General features: G+C 41.4%; 1 protein-coding gene across 3 annotated transcripts in view; it reads right to left on the bottom strand.

Moving 5' to 3' along the window:
• Positions 1 to 27,106, bottom strand: part of COL14A1 (collagen type XIV alpha 1 chain) — a 238,160-nt gene that overhangs the window by 37,382 nt on the left and 173,672 nt on the right. For all 3 annotated transcript variants that reach the window (XM_047783350.1, XM_047783349.1, XM_047783351.1), the window contains exons 38-42: positions 25,373 to 25,468; positions 24,002 to 24,055; positions 23,595 to 23,648; positions 9,335 to 9,388; positions 8,791 to 8,862 (exon numbers count right to left, since the gene is read on the bottom strand). In XM_047783350.1, coding sequence (XP_047639306.1) covers positions 8,791 to 8,862; positions 9,335 to 9,388; positions 23,595 to 23,648; positions 24,002 to 24,055; positions 25,373 to 25,468 — 330 coding nt within the window. The remainder of the gene's footprint in view (positions 1 to 8,790; positions 8,863 to 9,334; positions 9,389 to 23,594; positions 23,649 to 24,001; positions 24,056 to 25,372; positions 25,469 to 27,106) is intronic.

Raw genomic sequence — 27,106 nt, forward strand, 5'->3', positions numbered from 1 at the left:
CGTATAAATCTACTCTTTAGTGTGATGTAAGATAATTTTCCAATGTTGTGAAGCAGATTAATAATCAACAGTCAGGAGAACTTTATTTGAAAAAACACACACAAGGATAGGATCTGACTGTTAGGTATATGGGTGTTCACTCTAAATTCTTTCAATTTTGTGGGCATTTGAAAACTTTCATATGAATATTTGGCGAAAAAAAAAAAATAAGGCACAGGATCTGCAAGCTACTTAAAGCCTCTGAGTTTCTTTTTAAGATGAGGCCATTAAAAGGTCTTTGGCGTCCCTTACAATGTTAGCATCCCATGATATAGTCATTATTTGGAACGAGGTAGCACATAGGATAGAAATTGATGAAAAATATCAAAGCTGGGCTTGCAGGGAAGACTCTCAACCTCTACAAAGAAAGCAGAACCTCACCGTCTGAGAACTCTTGGCATAAGGGCTCCACAAAACAGTCTGTGTCCCGCCTGTGGACTGCTGTACCCCAGTTCCCAGGACTATGTTGGGACATGGCAGGTGCTCAATATATGTGTTAACTGAATGAATGAATGGCTGAATGACACTTCAAGTGTGGGTGACAAGCCAATTTGTGCTTTATTTTAACAACCTTGATTGGAAAAAAAAAATGCTTAGGACAGAACTCAGGCACTGGGTTTCAAGATTGTTAGAGTTGATTCTGTTAAAAGATACCCCATTTTCATTATAAAAACTTTTTGCAAAAGTAAGATATTCAAGGCATCCCTAACCCCCTAATTATTTGGGGAAATAAATGTACTAGCTGTGTCCTTTGCTCTCACTTCTTAAGCGCCCTGAATGGCCAAGTTCCTAAAGATGTAGTCATCTCGGCTGGTAGAATTAGTTGGAGAAAAGAGCTACTGACGTTATCACAAAATAAATCCTTAACGGAACCAGCTTTGCAAGCATTTGACACAAAACAAAAAACCAAAATCAGCAAAAATAAGCACTCCACATTTTTAATGTATTAAGAAACTGTAAATACTAGTAGTTTCGTACTCAAACTGCTTTTACCATGTCCTAAGCACTGTGCTCAGTATATTATCTCATTTAATCCTCATAACGTTTAACTCATTTAACCCTTATCATACTTAACTCATTTTATCCTTTAAGATAAACTCATTTATTCTTTATAACAACCTTATGAGATATTACTTCCATTTTACATATAAGGAGTGATGCCTTAAGAGGATAAATAACTTGCTCAAGGGTATACAATAAGAGAACAGAAAAGCTGGGATCAGAACCCAATCAGCTAGGCTCCAGAATCCATGTTTTCTCCCCAGGTCACTTCACTGCTGCCATGGAAGACAGCATGCTTGACAAATTTTCTGGCCAGAATCTTCTATTTCAGTGAAGATAATCTTTTTCCAAATTAAATAATAATTTAAGAAGCAAACATCCATCTCTCTCTAACTCTAGTAATTCAGACTTAGATTTTAACTTTAGCCATTTCTTAAAATCCATTTTATCTTGAATTTTTTTTTTTTTAACTTTTTAGGGCCACACCTGAGGTATATGGAAGTTCCGAGGCTAGGGGTCAAATCAGAGCTGCAGCTGCCAGCCTACGCCATGGCCTCAGCAATGTAGGATCTGAGCCCCATCTGTGACCTACACCACAACTCAAACCAACGCCGGATCCCTAACTCACTGAGCGAGGCCAGGGATCGAACCTGCATCCTCATGGATACTAGTCGGGTTCATATCCACTGAGCCACAATGGGAACTCCCATCTTGAATATTTTTATTTCTGAACCAACATCTTCTTTTCCATTTCCGTCGCTAGCTACCATTTATTAAGTTGGCTTGTTTGAAATGTTTGTAACTTAGAAAAAGAAATAGTATAAACCTGAGGGATAAGGTAAATAAATGGACAGAATCACCTATCAGCACCTGGCATATAGGAATAGATGTGTTTTATCAGGGCTGAAATTCCTCAAACTTAAGCTCATGATGCTTGTTACTAAGCAGGCGCAGGACACAGCTGGGTGGTCTCAGAGAAAGATCCATTTAGCAAAATATCTGTATGGCAAAAGGTTTTATTCCAACTTCTCTGACATCCTTCCTTTGATTTTTGCAAGGGATAACAAAAACAAACTAAAAATTCCTGAATGAGTGAAGGTCTATAACTCCACCAAAGTATGCTAGGAGGGAAAACACCCATTCCCTGTAGGCGTAGGCAAGAAAACCAGCACATTTTCCTTTAATTTCAGGAACACTTGAAATGAAAAGAAAAGAAAATACAGTAGCAACATTCATAGATTCACAGAATTTTAGCTCTGAAAGGAAGAAGCATGATCTCATGGTCCAAATCTCACACATGAAAGACGTCTGCCAACAAAAATCCAAACATCCCTAGTGCAGCTCTAAACGTCTTCCATGTCTGACCCTCAATCTGTTAAGAATGATCTACTCATACTTACCGAATGCCTAATTAGAATGTAATTATATCTTCTTTCTTCTTCTATCTTTTAAAATTTCTTTTTACTGCACACCTGTGGCATACAGAAGTTCCCAGGCCAGGGGTTGAGTCAGAGCTGCAGCTGCCAGCCTATAGCACAGCCACAGCAACACCAGATCTGAGCCACATCTACCACCTACGCCACAGTTTTCAGCAACGCCAGATCCTTAACCTATGGAGTGAGGCCTGGGATTGAACCCGCATCCTCATGGATACTGGTCAGGTTCTTCCCACCGAGTCACAACAGGAACTCCCACTCTTTCTTGTAACAAATACTTCTTATGTACCCTCTCTGAGACTGTGCTGGGGTCTAGGAATAAGTATGTAAGTCTGATAAAATATCTGCCCTCAAGAAACTTTCCTTTTCGTGGAGAGACGGACATGGACAGTTGAAATGCAACATCTCAGCCCAAGGAGGGAGGGGAGGGTGGCCTCAAAGGAAATGTGCAGTTTTAGAGAGAAGAGCCAGCATTTCTCTAGGTGGAGAAAGGAGGAAGTAACCCAGACAAATGGAAGAGCAGCCCCAAAGGCAAAAAAAAAAAAAAAAGCGTAAAACTGTATGGCATATACAGGGAAGTTTAAATCATTTGGGGTGATTCATCTCCAAGCAGAGGGATTATGTGAGATGAAATCAGGGGCAAAGGAATGGCTCATCATGAAGAACCACGCATACCTGGATGAATATTGGGGACCTAAGTTCTGGTGACAAGAATCCAGTGAGGAGATTCAATTCAAGCCAGGAAATGACACAACAGAAAGATCTGTGCTAGAAAGATTTTCTGACACCTGGAGAATGGACCAAAGCTACAGCAGAGGCATGGGGGCCAGTTAGAGCTTCTCATGACAATCTGGGTAAGAAATCAAGAGGCCTTGAAGTAAAACTGTGGCAGTGGTGATAAAGCAAGAGAGAGAGTTGAAAAATATTCAAATGTCCAACAGACCTGGTTGTCCTGTGTTTGTGTCATGTCTTATGACAGTCACATCTAAATGATGGCATCTTCCTGTCTTTGTGTGAGGAAATCACATCCATCTTTGAAAGATCCCATTAAAACACAGCCTCTTGGTGCAGAGAAAAGGGGACCCTTCTACATTGTTGGTGGAAATGTAAATTGGTGCAGCCACTATGGAAAACAGAATGGCGGTTCCTCAAAAAACTAAAAATAGAGTTACCATTTGATCCAGAATTCTCACTCCTGGGCATATATTCAGAAAAGACAAAAAGTCTAATTCAAAAAGATATATGCACCCTTATGTTCATAGTGGCACTATTTACAACAGCCAAGACATGGAAGCAACTTAAACATCCTTTGACAGATGAATGAATAAAGAAGATATGGTACATATATACAATGGAATACTACGTAGTTATACAAATTTAAATCATGCCATTTGCAGCAACATGGATGGACCTAGAGGTTATCATATTAAGTGAAGTAAGTCAGACAGAAAAAGACAAATATCATATGATATCACTTATATGTGGAATCTAAAATGAACTTATCTATGAAACAGAAACAGACTCACAACATAGACAACAGACAAGTGGTTCCCAAGGAGGGGGTTGGGGAGGGATGGATTGGGAGTTTGGGATTAGCAGATGCAAACCATTATATATAGGATGGATAACCAACAAGGTCCTACTGTAGAGCACAGGGAAATCTAGTCAATATCCTGTGATAAAATATAATGGAAAAGAATATGAAAAAGAATGTGCATACACACACACACATACATGACTGAATTACTTTGCTGAACAGCAGAAATTAGCATAACATTGTAAATCGACTATACTTTAATATAGTAAATTTTTTAAAATCAACCACCTCTTTCAGAAACAGTTCCCCTCACAGGGTTTTCTGCCTCTGTCTCTCTGTCTCTCTCTGTCTGTCTCCTCAATGGAATTTTCATAGTAACTTACTTGTCTTTCCCCTAGGGCATTTCTCACTTTCTGCTTTGTATTATATTTATATATATATATAATAAAATTATATTAAATTATGTATATATAATAAAATTATATTAAATAATATATATTATATATATTATTTAATATATATTATTAAATATATTAATATATTAATATATTATTAAATTATTTAATATATATTATTATATATAGTCCATCTAGATTTTATATATTATATATTATATAAAATTATATATATATTATGTATATATATAAAATCATTCCCTCTTGATTTATATAATATATAAAATCATTCCCTCTAGATTTTCCATGAATGTGGAAAGGTATCTAGGTCACCTTTTGTACCCTTCAGGACCCCTTTCTTCATGTCTTTTGTATCTATTGTCACTACTCTGTAAATATTTTTAAATGAATTAATTAGGAAACTGACATTCTGAGAGGCAAAAAAAATCACTTGAGTGATGTGGCTCACACAGCCAGTTAAGGTCATGTGAGGGCCACATCTAGACCACATGTGATGTCTAACGCCACGCTCTTTAAATGATGTAGCCCTGGCTCTATCCACCTACATGGATTTCAAGCCAGACGCACGGTCCCTTCTTCTATGTCCTTGATCACCATCTGCTCTCCTGCAGCGAAGGCACCATGTTTTAGCTTATGCTTAAGCTTCAGATGGGAATTATGACCACAAGAGCAGCAATGTACATTCTGCCCGGGGAAGTCGGCAGCCGAAGGCAGGGTGCATGAAAGCAAGCATTTTCCTGGCACCGACAATAGGAAACACACTGCTATTTTCAGTGGGGCAGTGTGTCTTTCTTGGTCTCCTTCCCTCCTGTTTTCCTAGACAGACATCCATGGGCAATCAATCAAGGCTGTAACACCGTGACACGGAGTCTGCTTTACAGTCACACCCATCTGGCAGTCAGCGGGCATATGGCTGCTCGTGGCCCAAAATGCAGGGGAAAGTCTGGGCCAGACAGTTCAGAGAACAACTGGCTTTTGAGAGGATGCCCAGTGTCTGTAGACAAAATGGTTTCTGTCTCTGATTAAATGCCACCATCCAGGGTCTTTTTCTGTTGATTTATAATAACTGAAGATACGCTTATCGACACGTGTTTTAGTTCCAGGAAAAAAAAAATGTATTGATCTTTCGTACACCCCATATATATTTTTTTCTTTTTAGGGCTGCACCTGCAGCATATAGAAATTCCCAGGCTAGGGGTCAAATCAGCACTGCAGCAGCCAGCCTGCGCCACAGCCACAACAACTTGAGATGCAAGCCACCTCTGCGACCTACGCTTGCAACTCACAGCAACACCAGATTCTTAACCCACTGCGTGAGGCCAGCAATCGAACCAGATCCTCATGGATACTAGTCGAGCTCTTAACCCACTGAGCCACAACAGCAACTCCTGTATGCCCCATATTTAAAGACTGTTCTAGAGCAACAAAAGGCCAGGTGGATAAGCACAATGGGTCCTACTTACCTAACATATCTCATGTCTTGCCTTATCCCTCCCGCAGCCCCCTGTCCTTTCCTGAGCATCTGCTTGACCCTGCTCCTTTTCTTTCTTTTTTTTTTAATTTTAATTTTTTGTCTTTTTGCCTTTTCTAGGGCCGCACCCATGGCATATGGAGGTTCCCAGGCTAGGGGTCTAATTGGAGCTGTAGCCACTGGCCTACGCCAGAGACACAGCAACTCGGGATCCAAGCCACGTCTGCAACCTACACCACAGCTCACAGCAACGCCGGATGCTTAACCCACTGAGCAAGGGCAGGGATTGAACCCGCAACCTCATGGTTCCTAGTTGGATTCGTTAACCACTGCGCCATGATGGGAATTCCGACCCCTTTCTTCTTTCCTATCCCATCGCATCCTCCTAAGTCTAGGATCAACCCAGCTTAGGTTACTGGAACCTGCGAAAATACATTTACGTATGACCAAAGGAAACCAGTTTTTTGGTTTTTTTGTTTAACCTCAGGATGCCTCAAAGCCTTTGATGTCCTAAAATTTCTCATGACTTTCTAAGAAATAGTATACACTGTCTTTGAAACTTCTTTACCCAGAAGCCCTTGCTCTCTGAGCCCTGCTAACATATTGCAGTACTCTCGTTCCCCGGAACACATTTTGGGAAGCCGACGGAAGCCTGGTAGCAGAGTTAATGGAACAAGATGTGTGAGGATAAAACAATCACATTTTTTTTTTTCTGTGACCCTCACTAGCTTGCTTTGAAAAGAGATCTAAAAGTGGTTCATCAGTGAGGATGTAACCACATTCCAGTTGGAATAAGTGTATGGCTTTGTACAATGACTACTAAGGAGAGCAATTATTTGGGTGTGCCAATTAGGATGTGTTTGCTAAAATCTGGAGGCACTTTTTATGTTCACGTGTCATGTGTGGTTGTGTACCTCCATGTGTGTCATGTGCCTCACAGCCTAGAATAGAACCCTGAGGACAAAGTAATTTATTTGGTTTATTTTACTTTACTATTTTATTTTGTTTTATTTTATTTGCTTTTTAGGGTCACACCTGTGGCATATAGAAGTTCCCAAGGAGTCGAATCGGAGCTGCAGCTGCTGGCCTACACCGCAACCACAGCAACATGGAATCCAAGCCACGTCTTTGACCTACACCGCAGCTCATGGCAATGCCAAACCTTAACCTACTAAGTGAGGCCAGGGATTGAACCCGTGTCCTCATGGATACTAGTCAGGTTTGTTAACGCTGAGCCACAATGGGAACTCCACAAAATAATTTTATTGAAATGAGTGTTAAGAGTAAAGAGAAACATGAGTATTTGGGAAGCCAGGGGGACAGAGGTTTTTTTCTGCGTGAGAATCAACATTTCTTCTATATCCTGTTCACTCTGGTGGGCATAAAAAGGCCCCCAAAGGGTTCATGCCCTAAACCTCAGAACACGTGACTGTATCATGTGGCAAAAGGACTTTGACAACATGGTTTAGTTAGGATCTTGAAGTTACCTAAGATGACCTGGGTGGCATAAATGTAATCACATGAGTCATTAAAAGCAAAGAACCTTTTCCTGGCAGTGTTCAGAGGGAGATATGATTATGGGAAAGCTGTCAGAGATGCGACTTGGCTGACTTTGAAGATGGAAGTGGGCCATGAGCCAAGGACTATGGAAAGTCTTTAGAAGCCAGTTATCCCCTAGAACTTCCGGAAAGGAGGTGCTGACACCTTGATTTTTAACCCAGTGAGACTGTTAGATAATAAACGTTTGTTGTATTTAGTCACTGAAATTGTGGTAATTTGTTATAGCAGGGATAGAAATCAGATACATTAATCTCTCCTACCTACACCCTTCATATTTCACTGTCTCATAAATCCTTAGAAGTGTCTGCCATGCATATATACTGATACATCTCAGTTGTTTGAGTTTACGGATACAGATTTAGAACATCACAGATAATATCAGAATGCTGACTAATACCCACACCCGAAAGGAACAACTTGCAAGGTGTCAGATGTGGCTCGGAGGTTGTCATGCAACTACCTTATTTTGCAGAGAGGAAACAGGCCCAAATAGGCTCATTTGTTTCTCCTCCATCCTACCCCCACCCCTTCCCCTGATCACATTTAAACACCAACCTATGAGATTAGAAGCACAAAAATGCTAGGTAACGAGTTTCATGCCCTGGGCTTTCATTTACACCACTATTGGCTTCTGTGTGAGTATGTGCTTTAATAGGAAATTCTGTCTTTTTTTGTGTGTCTTTTTGCCTTTTTTGAGCCGCTCCCACGGCATATGGAGGTTCCCAGGCTAGGGGTGGAATCAGAGCTGTAGTCACCGGCCTACGCCAGAGCCACAGCAACGCAGGATCCAAGCTACGTCTGCGACCCACACCACAGCTCACGGCGATGCCGGATCCTTAATCCACTGAGCAAGGCCAGGGATCGAACCCGAAACCTCATGGTTCCTAGTCGGATTCGTTAACCACTGCGCCACAACAGGAACTCCAGGAAATTCTTTCTTACAGAACTTGGAAAAGAAAAATCTATTCCTATTCTCACTAATCCTGAACTTTCTCAAGCCTTGTGTTTTTCTCCCAGGAGATGGGCTTAATTAACAGACAGTACTGTACCCAAGCCCTGTAAACATGGCATTGACTTTGCCAAATGCAGAACAACAAACCATGTAAATAGATATGAGCTACAGATTGGGACCACTGTCTTTAGCCAGGATATAGGCACAGTCTGATCTTAACCTTTATCCTGGGAGAGTCCCTATTTTCCTTATGGATTCCACAGAGTCCAATACTGAAAAAAAAATTTGACCACAAGAGATGTTGTAAATTTTAACATGTAAATGAACCAGAGGGATGACTGAGCAACCATTCTGACTGGCTGCTGCCACATACTCACAGGTGGCCCGAGGGCACCTTGGGGTCCCATGCTTCCTGTGATCCCTGGGACTCCGGGGGCACCCGGAATGCCCTAAAAGACAGGAAAATGGAGCAAAGGTGAGGACTCACACATTCTCACAGAGAACATCCAGCTCTCAAGGAGCAGCAAACACACACAGTTAACCCCTGCATTCCCCAGCACCAAGACTTCAGGACCCACTGCTCATTCCTGTGTCTAACTACCAAAAAAGTAAGGAAGGCATTTTAGGAAAAGTCTTCACTCAATTGATTAAATGAAGCTCTCTAAAGGTCAAGCCTAACCTGCGTCTAATAAAAACTAAATCAGTGCGGGTGATCTTATGGCTCAGAGACAGAACGATCAAGCCCCATGGATGCATCATTCTTAAAGGATGTTTTAGGAACAGCTCTGTACCAAAGGATGAGTTCTTACACAACAGCCGAGATGGATGCCAAGGAGAAAGATCTGGCAGAAGAAAAATCTCTCAAAGGAGATGAATTGCTTTGTGGCAGAGAGTATCCCAGTAGTTCCTGGAAATACTTACAATTGGCCCTGGTGGTCCTGGAGGGCCAGAGGATCCATCCTTTCCAGGAAAGCCCTGGGGGAAGAAAAACACAGTGTGTCAACTATGCAGTTGTTTTACATGGCTTTCAGAAAAGGTGCATCTAATCCCATTTAATATTTGGGGGCCGAGTCCTGTCATTTGCTCTGGACTTCCAAGGATTCACTGCTTTTAAACTCTTCATGGGAATTGCTCTTGGCAAAGACTTTTGTATCTGTTGGCTCTATGAAATTGTCCAGGGCGAGAATTTTCGGTGTAAGAAATGCCACTTACCAACTTAAACAGGTACTTGTTTCCAGAAAATTTTTTTATGAAACTAAGCATAACAAATGAGAAGAGTGATCAATTCTGATCATTAATGATCAGACAAAAAGATGAATTAGTGTCTCTTAGGACCCAAGAGAGTTTGGGATAGGGAATCCCTATCACAGGAATCTACATTACAAATTAGGAGTATGACAATATTGCCAATGCTGCAGTTCTTTAGGAGTTGCCCAGGGGAGAACCTGGGGGACTGCCTGCTGCAATGATAGGGTTTTGACTATGGGGCAGGTTTGCTGAATGTGTGCCCTCATGAGTACATGTTTGCTTCCCATTCCGTGTTGGAAAGGTTTAAGGCAGAAAGCAAATAATGTTCTTCATAAAAATATCTTCCTATAAACAAAAAGGTCCTATGGTATAACACAGGGAACTATATTCAATATCCTGTGGTAAGCCATAATGGAGAAGAATATCAAAAAGATTAAGAAGGTGTGGTATATATATGCACAATGGAATACTACTCAGTCATAAAAAAGAACAAAATAATGCCATTTGCAGCAACATGGATGCAACTAGAGATTCTCATACAAAGTAAAGTAAGTCAGAAAGAGAAAGACAAATACCATATGACATCACTTATATGTAGAATCTAAAATATGGCACAAACGAAACTTTCTATAAAATAAAAACAGGCTCACAGATAATAGAGAACAGACTTGTGGTTGCCAAACAGGAGTGAAGAGGGAGTAGGATGGACTGGGAGTTTGGGGTTAGTAGATGCAAACTATTACATTTATAATGGGTAAGAATGAGGTTCTGCTGTATGTAGCACAGGGAACTATATCCAATCTCTTGGGATAGAATATGATGGAAGACAGTATGAGAAAAAGAATGTATATATATATGTAAGACTGGGTCACTATGCTGTACAGTAGAGATTGGCACAATGCTATAAATCAACCATACTTTTAAAAAGAATATAAAAAAGTATATACAGTATAACTGAATCACTTTGCTGTACAGCAGAAATCAACACGACATTGTAAATCAACTATAGTTCAATAAAAAACATTCATAAATTATTGAATACGTGTATGTGTGGTTATTTTATGTGAATGTTAAAAAACAGAACAGCTGGAATGACTTTCTCTCAAATGGCTACAGTTCTTAATAATGGGTGCTGGTCTTCCCAATGTAGTTAAAAATGTGAGAGAGGAACTTCCATCTGATTTTTATAATAAGTTCATTTTTATAATAAGTTCAAGACATCCCCTTCTACCACATGGAGAAATGGACTTTTCATCTTGGGATTTATCCCCTCCCAGAGGAATCCAGTCTCATCTTAAACCAATGCAAACCAACATCTCCCAGCTTCTTTTGCTACCTCTCCCAATCCCCTTCCTGAAGTTCCTGCCCCGTTTCCACCAACCTGTCTCTTCCAATTATCTTGCTCATGAAAATCCATCTTCTTGGAGAAACCTATCCCCACTCACATTATCTCTCCTTATCTCAAGGGAACAGATAAAAGTAAAGATGAGGTTGGCTGAAAAGAAATTGCGTGAGTTGGGAGAAAAGGTATGAAATGAAAGGTGGAGTGAAGAGGGGGTAGGGTAAGGGTGTAAGAAAAGCAATGGTAGGGAGTTCCCATCATGGCTCAGTGGTTAACCAGCCCGACTAGGAACCATGAGAATGCGGGTTCAATTCTCTGGCCTTGCTCAGTGCGTTAAGGATCCGGCATTGCCGTGAGCTGTGGTTAGGTTGGTGGCTCTGATTTGACCCCTAGCCTAGGAACCTCCATATGCCAAGGGTGCAGGCCTTAAAAAAGAAAAGAAAAGCAATGGTGAGCAAGGCCCTTTTATCAGGCTCTCAAGCTCAAATCCTAGCCAGTCTTAAAGCCAGAAAAGGCAGAGGATTCTAGAACTCACCAATCTTCATGATTTTCCTTTTCGGCCTGGGCACATGGAGAGGTTACATCTCCCAGCCTCCTGTTCCAGCAATTCTGTTGGAGCCACAGGGCTGAGTGCTGGCCAGGGGCAGGGGGCCAATTCCAGTTCTGAGTCACACACATTTCCCATGGGTAATCGTCCACTCTCTTTTCCCCTTCTGTGACAACTTTAGGGGCCACGTGTTTGAGTATCAAAGTTTCCCAAGATGGAAAGACCTTGGGTTCCTAAATGACTATGTGGAACAGAGACCAGACCCCCTCGCCCCACTCCTCTCCCCATCCTGTTGACAGCACTGGATTGTGACCAAGCAACAGACTTTATTTCCACTTGATTTCATTTATTCTATTTTTATTGCTTACAACCACTGAGACTGTAGGATTTTTGCCATAACAGTTATCCTACACTAATATATGAGCTAGTGGGTTTTCTCACTACTACTTCTATTCATTCACTTCAGTTATTCAGTCCAAAATATATGAAGCCAGGAAGCTGCAGTGACAGGCCCAGATACAGATTGTTAGACACACACACACACACATATACACACACACACTTCCTTGGATTTGCTACCTAAACAACAAAAATTAATACTGACCTAGGTTGAAAGAAATCATTTTGTGCGGAGTTTAAATGTAGCATATCCAGGAAGAGGGCATAAAACAATAAGAATATATAAGAGAAAAACAGAAACTTAGAACTCCTCTATTCCAACTGCCTCATTATAAGTGGAAAGAGACCTTACGATTTTAAGAAAATGAATTTTAAAAAATCCACTATTATTTCCTGGATGAAGTTCACAAAAAAAGAAAATGGACCCTGAGCATATATTCAATCATTTAAAAAGGTATTTTTTTCAAAGACGTCTTTTGCTTCCCACCCTAAAACTCTTCCAGCACCAGATGGGAAGCAAACACATGCTTGTGTGTGAGCTGACACGTGACACGTGAACAGCACCACTGTTCAGCAGTCAAAAGTGTAGCATCGCTGCAGGAAGCCTCCCCTAACTCTTTTCCAGGGTGCACCCAGAGAGAAAAAAAAAAAGTCTCAAAAACAAGCAAGGGCACTCTTATTCACAGAAAGATGCAAGCCATGGCATATTTTCTTAAAAGAAAACTGCATTATTCAAAGGAAGATGTGCAGGAAATAACACACTGACTCCCCTCTGCCCAGCACATGGAAGGGGTTTTAAAAGTAAGGCTGTGTCAGTGTTCTCTGTCATGGCACTGGAAGCATACTCTTGAGAACAGTTTTGAATTCACTTGATTTACAGACACCATGTGCATCATCTGAAGGGAAGAGGAGGAAAGGCTGCTCTGATTTAGGAGCTCAATTTGGGGAGGAGGCTATTGCTTCCAGTGTGATCAGGTCAAGGGAGCAGACTAGAAGAGGTGTTTGTTCACTCCGCATCCTTCTACCTAAAGAGCACTCTCGGAAGCTGAGATTTCTTTCTTTTTTTTCCTTCCTTCCTTCCTTCCTTCCTTCCTTCCTTCCTTCTTTTTTTTAGGGCCCCACCTGCAGCATATGGAAATTTCCAGGCTAGGGGTCACATGGGAGCTGCAGCTGCCAGCCTATGCCACAGCCACAGAAACACCACATCGGAGCCACATCTACAACCTATGCTGCAGTTTGCAGCAACATTGGAACCTTAACCCACTGAGCGAGGCCAGGGATCAAACCTGCATTCTCAAGTACACTGTTGAGTTCCTAACCTGCTGAGCCACAATGGGAACTCTTTTTTTTTTCTTTTTCTTTTCTGAGGGTAGGAATTACATTTTATTCACTTTTCCATTCCTAATACCTTCTTAGCACACAGCTGGCACAAAATAGGTACTAATAAAATGTTAAATTTGGGGAGTTTTTGTTGTGGCACAGGGTGTTAAGAATCCCACGGCAGTGGCTTGGGTTGCTGCACATGTGCAGGTCTGATCGCTGGCCAGGAGCAGTGTGTTAAGGATCTGGCATTACTGCACTTGTGGCATAGGTCACAGCTTCGACTTGGTTCAGTCCCCGGCCTGGGAACTTCCATATGTAGTGGGTGCAGCCTTAAAAAAAAGAAAGTAAAATTTGAATAAAATTGAGGTTCCTGGAAGAAACGCTCTAATGATCATGTTGAATAAATAACTATTAATCACAGGGAATGCACGGGAGGTGGTGGTGTCAGAGAATGCCAAGGTCATCCCTCCTCGCTCTTAAACCCTCCACAAGCTTGAAGGAAAGGCATTGGGAGTTATCTACCCTCAGGAGCTAAAATTTCATTTCAGTGAATATCTTAAGTATGGTCTCCTAGAAGCAGACTGAGATATTCAAACTGCTATACCTTCTTATAACTAAAATGGTATTAGGCTTAATATAATTTTAGAAACATAATCAAAGCCCCCCTTTTCCCAAATTTCTTCCTAATCCTAGAAAATTAAAAAAGTTCACATCTTTCACTACTTAGTTTTACTTTTTTTTTTTTCTGTCTTTTTGCCATTTCTTGGGCCGATCCTGCGGCATATGGAAGTTCCCAGGCTCGGGGTCTAATCGGAGCTGAAGCCACTGGCCTACACCAGGGCCACAGCAACGCTGGATCGGAGCCGCGTCTGCAACCTACACTGCAGCTCACGGCAATGCTGGATCATTAACCCACTGAGCAAGGGCAGGGATCGAACCCGCAACCTCATGATTCCTAGTGGGATTCGTTAACCACTGCGCCACGACGGGAACTCCCAGTTTTACCTTTTAACACACACACACACACACACAGTGTCTTTTTAGAGCTACACCTATGTCATATGGAGGTTTCCAGGCTAGAGGTCAAACCGGAGCTGTAGGAACTAGCCTACACCACAGCCACAGCAATGCCAGATCTGAGCCACATCTGTGACTTACACCACAGCTCATGGCAACGCTGGATCCTTAATCCACTGAGCGAGGCCAGGGATTAAACCTGAGTCGTCATGGACACTAGCTAGATTTGTTCCACTGAGACACAATGGGAACTCCTAAAATATATTTTTACTAAAGTATAATTGATTTATAATGCTGTGTCCATTTCTGCCGTACAGCATAGTAACCCAGTCATACCTATATATACATACTTCTTCTCATCCATCTTCCATCATGTTCTATCCCAAGAGATTGGATATACTTTTAAACTTTGAATAACACTTTAAATTTACCTTTGAAAGATTTTTTTTTTTTTTTTTACTTGTAAGCCTCACATGTGTCATATTACTAAGAAATATTTGCAGAACTACTTTGTGCTGGGCATTTGTCTGGGGTCACAATGATTAACAAGGCAGTTTGTTTTCGAGGAGGTTATGGTTTTGAGAAAAGTTAACAATTGAGAGAAAATGGCAACAAGCTCTGATATGACCTAGAAGGTTCCACGGAACATGCAGGAAAAGCACCTAAGCCGGGGTAGGGTGGAGGGAGGCTTTCACAGGAGAGGTGGCATTTAAGTCAAGGGTCCCAGGATGGTTGGGATACTGCATCACTCTCCCTGCTAGGGTACCACTGCGGCATCCACATTACAGCCCATCCTTGCCCACTAGTCAACTCCTAGGCAGGGTTCTGGTCCCTTTTCTCACCTCTTCATCTCCAGGTGAGGTGCAATGGCAGCATCTTTTTATATCAAAGCAATAAGCTTGGTGAAAAGAAAAACTGTGAAAAATGTCTTCATTTTAGAAGGAAAAAGTAATTGGCAAATTCTAGCTTTGTGATTCAGCTTAACTTGAAGCAACGCTCACTGAACCCTTCACAGCTGAAACTGTTTGCACTTCCCCAAACATTTCTGGATCTATAAATTTTCCATTTCATATCAGGAAGCCAATCTCAGTAGACTGTGTTTATGGGTTAAGCACTCTCATAAAAAGAAGAAACCCTTAATTAAGCAACGAAAAGAGTGAATATTGGGGGATAGAAGATTAAACGATAAGCATAATATGAGAATTCACTTAAACCGACACACAGATTTTTTAAAGGGCACAAAATCTGCCACCTACAAACAGGGATGTTTTATAACATGAGCAGCTCCAGGCATGTTTCCTTTTTGAGATTCCCACCTCAAAATATTAATATAAACCCACAACCCACATTAAAAATAATTTTTGCTATAAAAACTTGAAAAGGATTTTTATAATTTGTTTATGAAAACATTTGGCTCTGAGCAACTTATTAAGTTATGGTTGGCTAAGATTTATCAGCAAAAGAAAATCTATCCCAAAATATGTTTTCAAAGTCACTGATAGTTGAATAAATACTAAATTTAATGATGGCTGAAATTAGCAGAGTGTAATATTTTACAGACTTTTAACCAATTCATAATTGTCAGTTTTCTTTTCTATACTTTAGAGCAAACACATATGCATTCTTCAAGCATTTCTTATAGGCACTTAAAAAGTCTATAGTTTCAAGGTGCATCATCTATAGCATGTAAAAACTGAAACGGATGTGCCCACAAAGTGTGTTGTGACTAAAACTAAAGTCAGCACCTAGAATTTTTACATTTCTGTAGCTATTAGGAATAGCACTCAGAGCCAGTGACTCAGTTACAAAAATCATCATCCGGGCCTTCTTTGAAGCCTGCAACAGTGGACCACAGACACTAACCATAAGATTCTAGAACCTGCCAATTGGTAAACCCTTTGACCAACAGTACGCTCTCAGGTACAGGGACATCTGTAAGCAGCTGGCATCTGATGAGTTTTTGAAAGGGAACAAACTCAAGCAATGAAGAAAAAAGAAACACTTGAAACTCCTGCTGCACAATTTCAACTTGGAGAGCAACTTGGCTATCAGCCACAAGAAATAAGGCTGCTACTTGCAGCAAAGGATTTAGACAAACCATCAGATTACGAGGCCAAGCAACAAAAAGCCACAGACTCTGTAAACACTGGCCCAGGTCAGAGATCCAAGATTAGTCCTTATGTGTGATACCATGTTGAGTCACACTGGGGAATTTTCAGTCACACACACACCATATGTATGTATGTATGTGTGTGTGTATATATATATATATAAACATATATGTGCATTCTTTTTTTCTTTTTAGGGCTATGCCTGCAGTATATGAGAGTTCCCAGGCTCAGGGTGCAACTGGAACTGAGATGCGCCTGTGACTTATGACGCAGTTTGCGGCAACACTGGATCCTTAACCCACTGAGCGATGCCAGGAACTGAACCTGAGTCCTCATGGATACTGTGTCGGTTTCCTAACCCACTGAGTCACAACAGGAACTCCAATGTATATTTTTACATGTGCACACAATAAACCATTTTTAAATGTAAAAGTTTATATACATATTACATGTATAATTTAAACGTGTATATAGAGAGATATAAACATGTTTTAGTAACCTGCAATGGTGACTTCAGTGAGTGAAAACAATAGCAACGTTCTACCCAAGAAATTACTCTGACATATAAAGAGCTTCACATATATTCAATCACCCAGTGATTCCAAAACATAGTTGATTATTAGAATCATTAAGCTTTTTAAAGCTAGACATTCCTAAGTTATACCCAAGACCTTTTGTATCTGAATCTCTGAGGTTGAAACCCAGGAATCTGTGTATTTAAAAAACAAAGCAAAACACTGAATAATAACTTGATCACTTAGGTTGTGGAACTGCTGGTTTACAAATATAAAAATATCTGGTCTGAGCCTGAAGGACAGTGTTAGACCAATATCACTTGTACCCTGTGCCCCCACAGAAGTATCTTTAAAGCCAGTAACCACAGGAAGTTGGTTACCTAAGTAACGGCTCAACTCAGATGGGCTACTATCCAAGTAAAGGTAAAAAGTAATCAAAGAAACATAGTCTTATGTGTCAACTATCAGCTTCTGTTTCTACTCCAAAATCGAGGACCTTTTGGATGAGAACTCTTCAGTAATGGAGTTCTGCTCACGAATATCGTTTTTGGAAGAGTTGCTTACTTTTACAAAATCCCACTTTAACCTTTAATAAAATTTTGTGGAAAGAAAGAGGGCAATGTTGGAACCTGAGAGATGGATTATAATCCTGGCTCCAACACTCACTAGCTGGGTGGTGTTGTTTGAGTTACTTCAACTTTCAGCGCTTCAGATTCTTGGTCTGCATAATGCGGTAACAGTGCCTAGCATTAGTGGTTATTCTGACGATTGGAGACCATATCATTTGCAAAGCACTGCACTTAATCAATAATCAATGAGAGTGGCTGTGGCTCTTTCTACTAAAATAATTGGACAGGTCTCGAGTGCATATACTCTCATTACTGTGGTTGACTGTGAGAAGGTTTTCCTGGGGTTTTATAAAGACCTGTCTAGACTCACACCAAAAAAAAAAAAATCAAATCAAATCATTCTCTCCACTAGCTTTGTGATGGTTTTTCACATTTCCTCTTCTGAAGGAGGAGGATACCCCAGGGGATCATTATCATGAATCTTAGTATTTAACAAAATATGCCTGAGATGAATCTCTCACCACTGCTTGACATTTATGATAGGAATTAAATCCAGATCGTTGACTCAAGTTCAATTTCTCAAGTATATTTTAAGTCCAACTCACTTTGATGAAGTGGGACATTCATTACAAATATGGTCTTTGTGCACACCAAACCCACAGAAAAAGGAAACCTGTTCCAAATGTCCTTTTGCCACGGACTCCAAGAAAATTAAACAACAGCAGGCCACTGGCTTTTTCTTTAGACTTTTTTTCACAGTTCTCTAAAACCTTCTAAGGTGCCTTCATGATACCAAAGACAGGCATTGTGAGACATTGTACTATCCTGACTCGTTAGGTTTACACTGAAAACAGTCAATACGCATGTTGGCCAAAATTGAATTTTTTTTTTTTTGTCTTTTTGCTGTTTCTTTGGGCCGCTCCCGAGGCATATGGAGGTTCCCAGGCTAGGGGTCGAATCGGAGCTGTAGCCACCGGCCTACGCCAGAGCCACAGCAACGCGGGATCCGAGCCGCGTCTGCAACCTACACCACAGCTCACAGCAACGCCAGATCATTAACCCACTGAGCAAGGGCAGGGACCGAACCTGCAACCTCATGGTTCCTAGGTGGATTCGTTAACCACTGCGCCACGACAGGAACTCCCAAAATTGAATTTTTATATAGAAATTCTTTACATGAATTAATTCCCACTCTAGCTCTATGGAGATGAATATTATTTTTTCCACTTCACAGATGAGGAAAGTGAGGCTTGGCACTTGTCAGTAACTGGCTCAGTGTCACATGGTTAGGGTTCAAGCTGAGGTCTGGCTAACTGACCAAGGCTATGATATTCACCACTGAGCCATCCTGCTTATCATAACCACACAAGTTCAGCAGAATTAATCCAGAATTTTTTAAATGGTATTTCATCTTTTATAAACGAAAAAGGAAGGCTGTGGTTATGGCATGAAGGCGAGAGTTACAGGGAGCAGTAACTTGGGGGAAAGGAAGCATTCCAAATTCAGTTTACTTGGAATTTTAAAAAGAATACCCTTGGTACAAGGGAGGAATGGCTATCTTCCAGGTGCCATAAAATATATATCTCCTTGTCATTTTTATTTCTTGTCTCTCTGAATTTTTATAAAACCATACTAAGAATTGGAAAATTAAAATAATTTTTAAAGCTTCCATTTGGACTGCTTGATAGAAAGCTGGTGGTCTTGGATCTAAATGAGCCTCAGAACTAGCAAAGAGGTGGTTTTTCCTTTCTTTCTTTTTCAGTTCTTTCTTTGTCTTCTTATATGTTATCATCCATGTCTTGCCTGTCCTTTCTGGTTTCTCAAAGGACCACAGGGATGTCTAGGGTGGGGCTGAGAGATCTACTCTACATCAGAGGAGCCCAAAGGGTCACAGGGCGGACTTTGGCCTGGGTGGGGGGGGGTCACTAAGAAAAGAGGAGGAAGAGGGCAAAAGGGAGATGGGAAAATTGACAGCAGAAAAGAGAGATGAGATGAGGTTGGCTGTCAGAAGGAAAGCTGAATGATGCCTGAGTGCATTCAACTGTTAAACCTGCATTTGAACTGTTGCTTTATATGCTGTGGTCCTGCCTTGTGCTCTGCTGGCTTCCCAGCAAGAAGCTGAGACTGGTTCAATGAAGAAGTCCAGCGTTGGCTGGACTTGCTTATGGCCTGAGGCCCAGGGGTTTGAGCCGCCTCTACAAGTCAAAGATTCCCCTTGAGAGAAGCCAGGATAAGCTAGAAACATTAGAAAACATGTTTCCTGTTTAAAGAGGAGATGTTTAATCTTCCTTTTATTCTCTGCTAAACTCTCCCTCATTGCAGGCTAGAGAGGGGTCACATTGGCACTGGTTCCAGGTGAGAGATGCTAACCTTTCCCGAAGCTAATAGTCACAGCGATGATCTAAGCCTTGGGCTGTGCGTTCTTAGCTGTCCCAAGAAAAGACAAGACTAAAAAGAAAGAATGACCCATCCCTAAGGAATAGCCCATGACTCCTTGCACCCCTCACTCCTACTCCCTGCCACTCCCCAAGGAGCTAGAAGCCCTGATTGGACATTGTCACCCATATTTATCTCAGCTTCCTCCTTCTTTGCCCTGAATGGAAATGAGGCACAGCAACGTTAAGTGCTTGGAGTAAAGAAAAGACAAAATCAGTCTGTCTTCCTGATGCCCTGGACAGCTACGCCTAACTGGACAGTTTTCTGGAAGCGGCTTCTTAGGCACTGCAGCAGGAAGTCTCATCTTCCAGTATGTTTGTTCTTAGTCTGTCCTGTGCTGTGGTTGTCATTGTCATGGTCATCATCATTGTCATCATTTTCTTTCTGAACGCAACTTGGCCTTTGATGACGGCCTAAGGCAGAGCAGGAAGAACCTTATCTGTTTGTCCTTAGTACTCTTCCAGCAAACCCCACCACCCCTTCCTAACCAGAGAGACCTGGCCCCATCAAAGGCACTCCATGTCTTAGAACTGTTGCGACCACTATGAAGCTGGTCCTGGGCCAACAACTCTACAGTCCTGCTGAGTAATTACCTCATTGTTTCAGAACTTTTGCTTTCATTAAGCCTCTAGATACTTGACTAAACAGATCAGAGCCACCTAAATAACTCTATTTTCCCCATCTTCCCTCCCTTCTTGACTGTCTCTGATGAAGGCTCATTGGTTTTCCTGGCCCCAGGGAAGAGGCATGCTCTTGACTCCACTTCATCCTTCATGGTGTACAAACTGCCTCCTTTAGCCATTGAAAGTCTCTCCTCCTCTGGATCCTTCCCCTTCTGGAGGTAGTAGTGGACAACTCTTTCTAGGCTGAGCAGAGTACATGGCACATAGTAGGTACTCAATTAAAATATGTGCTCAATATCTTACTAAATAAGGTATTAAGATACTGAAAAAACACATATGCAGTCCCTCCCTCAAGCAGGGCAGCCGTGTTACACAATTCCAGGGGGCACCACTATATTTTATTTTGTGTTAATGGTGCCCCTTAGAGTTGTACACCAGAATAGTATTGCCCTCAAATGCCTTTTCTAAAACAACTGTCACAAGATTTTTTGTTTGTTTGTTTTAACATGGCCCTATAAAAAACGAGTGTCTTCTGGAAACTAAGTTTAAAAAGTAACTCCATTCCCATCCAAGGATTTTTCACAGTAGGAATTAAAGACACTTGAAAGTTTTACCCCCAGAATGAAGATGAGAGGGAAATAAAATCCATGAACAGGAGTTCCCATTGTGGCTCAGTGATAATGAACCCAACTAGTATCCATGAGGAGGCAGGTTCCATCCCTAGCCTTGCTCAGTGGCTTAAGGATCCATCATGAGCTGTGGTGTAGGCTGCAGACATGGGTCTGATCTGGAATCCAGCAGTTACAGCTTGGATTCGATCCCTAACCTGGGAACCTCCATATGCTGCAGGTAATGGCCCTAAAATCTAAAAAATAAAATAAAATAAAATCCATGAACAGATATCTTAACACGTTATAACAGCTCTGAGACTGCTTATCCTATGGAAGAAAACATGTTTGGAACAATGGGAAAATATTTCCAAAAAGTCTGTATTGGTACATCAGCTTTAAAAGAATTCCAAACACAGACGATTTAGACAATAACCCAATATGTTTGATCAGGGAGTTCTTTGCCAAGACGGAACCCTACGCATCAATAAATCAAGTAAATTCACTGAACCAAATCTTTAAAATTGCTGTTTTCAGAGCTTCAGGAATCACGAAAGAATCTAGGTGTGTAACCACACTGGATCTTAGCCTAAGCCCTTTGCCAAAACACATAAATACTTTGACACTCCTTCCATATGTACAAGAAACCTACTTAAATAGAACTGTTAGAGAATTTCCTTTAGATATATTCACCTGGACACACCTTACAGACTGAATAATTCCACTTGATGGATAGAGACTAAACCAAGATTTTAAATAAGTGAACGTTTGATGTAAAAACCAAAAATCCTCCCCCAAACCCCAATGTGGAAGGAATTTAACTTCCCACACCTACATTCCTATAGAAAAAAATGATTTCCTTATTTTTGAGTCACACAGCTACCCTGAGCTGAAGGCAGACCTTGTTTGAGTAGAGAAGTGTGTTTTCCAGCCAATCGTTCACTCTTCTAGTAGGTTAGTTGTCCCCCAAATATCTATGGACAACAACTACGTTGTCCTTCAATGGACTGGATCTAAGTGGTGGCCACCAAATATAATTCAGTCTGTGCAGCTGCCCACATGTCTACATCTGACCATTTGAGGAAGACCAGCCTCTCTTCCTTTCTGAAAATGGAGTGACTTCCTATTGCTTTCCTGTTAAAGCTCAAAACCCTTGGCCTGAAAAAGGAAGAGATGATTTAAGTGAATTTGGATCTGCCTCTCTAGCTTCATCTCTTGACAGTCTTTCCACACCGAGGTGTTTGTACACGTGTGCACGTGAGCACACACGCGTGCGCACGCACACACACACACACACAGTATGCTAATCTCCAGCCATGCTGAACTATGTGCAGTAATGGAAATGCCCCACCTTCTCTTCAGCTCCACTCCTTTGTATATGGCGTTCTCTGTACTTGCAACAGGTTGCCTTTCCTCGTGTATCTGGCTAGTTTCTATCTCTCCACTGAGACTCAGCCTATATGCCTATATGGTGCCTCCTCTGGGAAGCTTTCCCTGACCTTCCAAATCTGGCCTTGTGCTCCCATAGGGCTTTGTAAATACTCCCATCACAGCCTCTTTTTTTTTTTTTTTGTCTTTTTAAGCCTGCACCCACAGTATACGGAGGTTCCCAGGCTAGGGGTTGAATCGGAGCTGTAGCTGCTAGCTTACACCACAGCCACACCAAGGCCAGTTCCGAGCTGAGTCTGCGACCTACCCCACAGCTCACAGCAAGGCCAGATCCTTAACCCACTGATTGAGGCCAGAGATTGAAACTGCGTCCTCATGGATATTAGTCATATTCATTTCTGCTGAGCGATGACAGGAACTCCTACAGCCTATGTTATAGTTTCTTTCTATTTGGTCCTATTTCCTCCCAGTAAGCTATAAATTGTTTGAGGACAAGAATTTCAGTCCTGGCTCAGTGAAGATATATGTTGACTAAACAAACTCTAGATGTTAACTCATCCTTCTCCTAACCATCCCTATACTTTCTTTTACTATTGTTGGCTTGAACAGGTTCAAAGAATGGATAATTAACATATAGTAAATAAATGGAGAATACTGCAGATAGTCATCATAATTAAACTTTGACTCATCTGATTCTTCATTTCCTTCAGGTTGGTGCCTTGAGAATTTGAAACAATTGGAACATCTGTTAGACCAATGCACACAATTCAGTGCAAACTGTATTCAGGTTATGGGAACACCCAGAAAGAGACGTGGCTAATTGGGGCAGGTTTGATGAAAGTGTCTAGATTTTAAGGGACGTAACAAACATAGAAGACACCAGTGACGGGAAAGAGATGCAGGATAAGTAGCATGTAGAGAGACGGGAGGAAAAATAAAGACCAAAGAAAACACCTGGATGGACTTCCTTGCATAGAAGTCACCAGCAGCAAAGAGGAGCTTGGTGAGAAGTCTACTGGGCTAAGCTAGCAAGCAACCCTGGGCAAGATCTTACCCTTTGGCCTGGTGATCCATCACGTCCTGGGGAACCAACACTTCCCGGGATGCCCTAGAGAGAGCAAAGACAGGAAAGAGTCAGAGTCATGGAAATCAGTTACCCTCTCACCCGGCTTCCCTGACATAGAGCAATTTCTCCAAACGAACCCGACAGCATAAAGGTGAGAATTCAGAACCCAGAAGTCATTCACAGGAAAGGAAAACTGTCCCCCACCAGGGCTCACAGTAGGGGACATCAGTAGGACCCTCAGAGAAGGCTTAACGTCAATAAATACAGGCTAATGGTCCTCAGTACAGAAATCACTCATTGCCAAGGTCACAGCTGACTTTAGAAGCTATGGTGTTCTTTTCTCTTGGCAAAGCTCTAGAGCTGAGAGCAATGGACTCAAAAAATAGAAATAATACCTGTGGGCCAGGAAGTCCGGTCTCTCCTTTCTCTCCCTTTTCCCCTGGCATTCCCTGAACATCCGGAAGGACAAAAGGGGTTAAGTTCACATAAGTAAATCCTTAGTCTTTTCTTTTTCTCCACTGGCTCTCCTAATGTTTTCAACATTATTTTCACACTAGCATCCAAATGCAGCATATTTCACTTCTCACATATGCTACACCACTTATGTAAGCATTCCTACAGAGCAGAATGTTTATATAGCAGAATAGTTTAAACACAGAATATACAGTTGGATATGGTGAAGCTCATACTGTAAATATTTTAAGATTATTTATAATTGAGATTTTAAAGCTAATACCTTTATTTATTTATTTATTTTTTGTTTGGGCTAGAACTTTTTAAGAATGGAAGAGCAAACATCATACCTGACAGCTAACAAGACTTCAACAAATATTTAGTAGTAGTAATTATATGAACTGGCATGTTAATGCTTTTTTAGAGGTGAAAATAACTGGAAAGGAAGACTTCTCAGCTAGGGAGACACCATCTTATGCATAGAAAGATCACTAAAAATGTGCTTAAAAGCATCATGCTTCAAATACCTACTATAGAGATTGGTTTTATTCCTTAAATCTAGATCCCTCTAGTAAGAGTAATGAAAATCAGTGAGTGGCATTAAATTTGTCTTCAACGGTACAAACAGCTTATGCAAAGAAATATGGCTGTCTACAGACTATCTCTATACAGCTGTGTCTGAAGAGCACACTGTCTATAGTCTAAAACTCATACTCAGAGTGCCTCATTTTGATGCTTGTTGAGATAAAGATCATAAGGAAATGGCATTCATGAATCTATTTCCATTATCACGACAAATGCAAAATGAATAACTTAAATTTGTATAACATTGTGCCTTTCTAGATTTCATCACACCCACAAAGGACTTAGTCTAATGACAAAAAGAGCCATACATGTCAAACCCTGATTTCTTTCTTTTTTTAAATTTTTGGGTGCGCCTGCAGCATGTGGACGTTTCCAGGCCAGGGACTGAACCTGTGCCACAGCAACGACCTGTGCCACTGCAGTGACAACACCAGATCCTTAACCCACTGTGCCACAGGGAACCCCCCACCCCACCTTCTTCCCTATAGACAAATTATTTGTGGATATACCTAATCCCTAGAAACATATCTGTTTGTAAAAGACCCCCTTCATTGAACAAAAAGCTGGCTAATGAATGAACTCTCAGTTATTACTTTCATTTCTTATTTTTAGGGGTTGGAAGAGGCTCAGGATCATTTTTAAGGCGACAGAAGACAAAAGTTCATTCTATACAACTCATGGAGACATGATACCAATAAAACCCATCGGAATGTTTACACACAACTCACAGGCATTCCTTGAATGGACAGACCACTTGGTCCTTGGGGTCCAGGGGGACCCTGATGTCCTGGAGGGCCTGTTTCACCCCGAGGGCCATCTGGTCCCTGGAAGGCAAGAGAGGAAAGTCATCCCAGAGGCACATGAACCCCTCTAGTGCTCAGAAGTATCTGCTACTCAGATATTTCTGCTTAGGGCATTTATAATATATTTCATTAAATAATTTTTCCTAAGACATACAACACTCATAGGATAACAAGACACCGAGCCTCAGATGATTCACCTTCCAGGCAAAGTGTCATGAATAAGCCGCACGAGTAAACACACAGGAATTGCTGCAACTTTATTTATTTATTTTTGCTTCCATAAATACGAACACTGTGCCAACTGTGTGAGTAACCAGACCCCCCACACTCCACAACAAATCCAACAGATAGACGTGATAAAGACCACCCTCTTGGTCTGTGAAGCTTCACACCATCCAGCCAAACGACGTTTTCTCCACCTTCACCACTGTGAACGCTCTATCTCTGGGCCCCTGCTCTGCATTTATTGAGAAGGGTACACCTCCCCTCTCATTTCTTCCTCGTCACAAACATGCCATCACGTACACCTCCTCTTCAATGTCCGCCGAATCCCCTGCCTTCTTCTCAACATTATCTGATTGCTTTTCTTCTCAGGATCAGACATTCCTTTCACTTGCAGCAATTCTTTATAGTTTGGAATTGGTCGTCATTTGGCTAAAACCACACCACCTCTACAATCTTACACCCTGAAAAACCTACTTCTCCTCAGCCTCGTCTTCTTCCCCTGCTCTCATTCTGTGACTCCACTAAAAGCTATGATTTTACAAGACTTCTAACACCTGAGAATCATCTTAAATGTGAGATTGATGAATCCATTACTGGGGATAAGTAACACAGAAGAAAAGCCAAACGGTGTAAAACAGGGGAAAGACAGGTGCAGCCAAAGACCTGTTGAGTTCAAGGTATGTGAGGATAATGATGGGGGGATGTCTAGTTGTTCAGGGGTCAAGACCGTTCTGAGCTGGAGTGGATTTTGGAGGAGGTGAAGATGTGTTTGTGGGATGTGTTGATAGAGGGAACGAGGAAATTGATAAAGATGAGGTGACAACCAGGTAGAAGGGAGAGAAAGAAAAGCCTGGGAAAGAATCTGAAATAGAAAAGACTGAGAATCAGAAGGAGAAAGAGGATGGACAGGTGGGGTGGTAGAGGAAAGGCCCAAAGAGGAAGAAATTTCAAATAGACAGCTATCCAGTTATGCCAAAAGCTGTAGAAACCTCAAGATAAGAACTAAACTACAGACTATGGATTTGGCAACAAGGAAGACTGGTGACTTTAATGAGAGCCATTTTGTTGGATTCCTAGGGGAACGGAGATTATGTGTGTTAAGAGTGATTTGGATTTGTATGTTAATGAAATTATGTACTCCTTTCTTGCTTGCTTATTTCACCACTTGGCAGAGTGTTTCATTTGTTTGTTTGTTTTTTGGCTGTGCCTGTGGCATGTGGAAATTCCCAGGCTAAGGATCAAACCTGTGCCACAGCAGACAGCAGGGACCTGAGTCACAGCGGTGACAATGCTGGATCCTTAACCTTCTAGGCCACCAGGGAACTCGCAGAAGAGTGTTTTTGAGGCTTATCCGTTTTGTTACACGTTTCAGTGGTAAGACCCTTTTGGTTGTTGAGGAGTATTCCATTGCATGGATATACAAAAAATTGTTCA

Source organism: Phacochoerus africanus, chromosome 6 (assembly GCF_016906955.1).
Source record: "Phacochoerus africanus isolate WHEZ1 chromosome 6, ROS_Pafr_v1, whole genome shotgun sequence".
NCBI classification, from domain to species: Eukaryota; Metazoa; Chordata; class Mammalia; order Artiodactyla; family Suidae; genus Phacochoerus; species Phacochoerus africanus.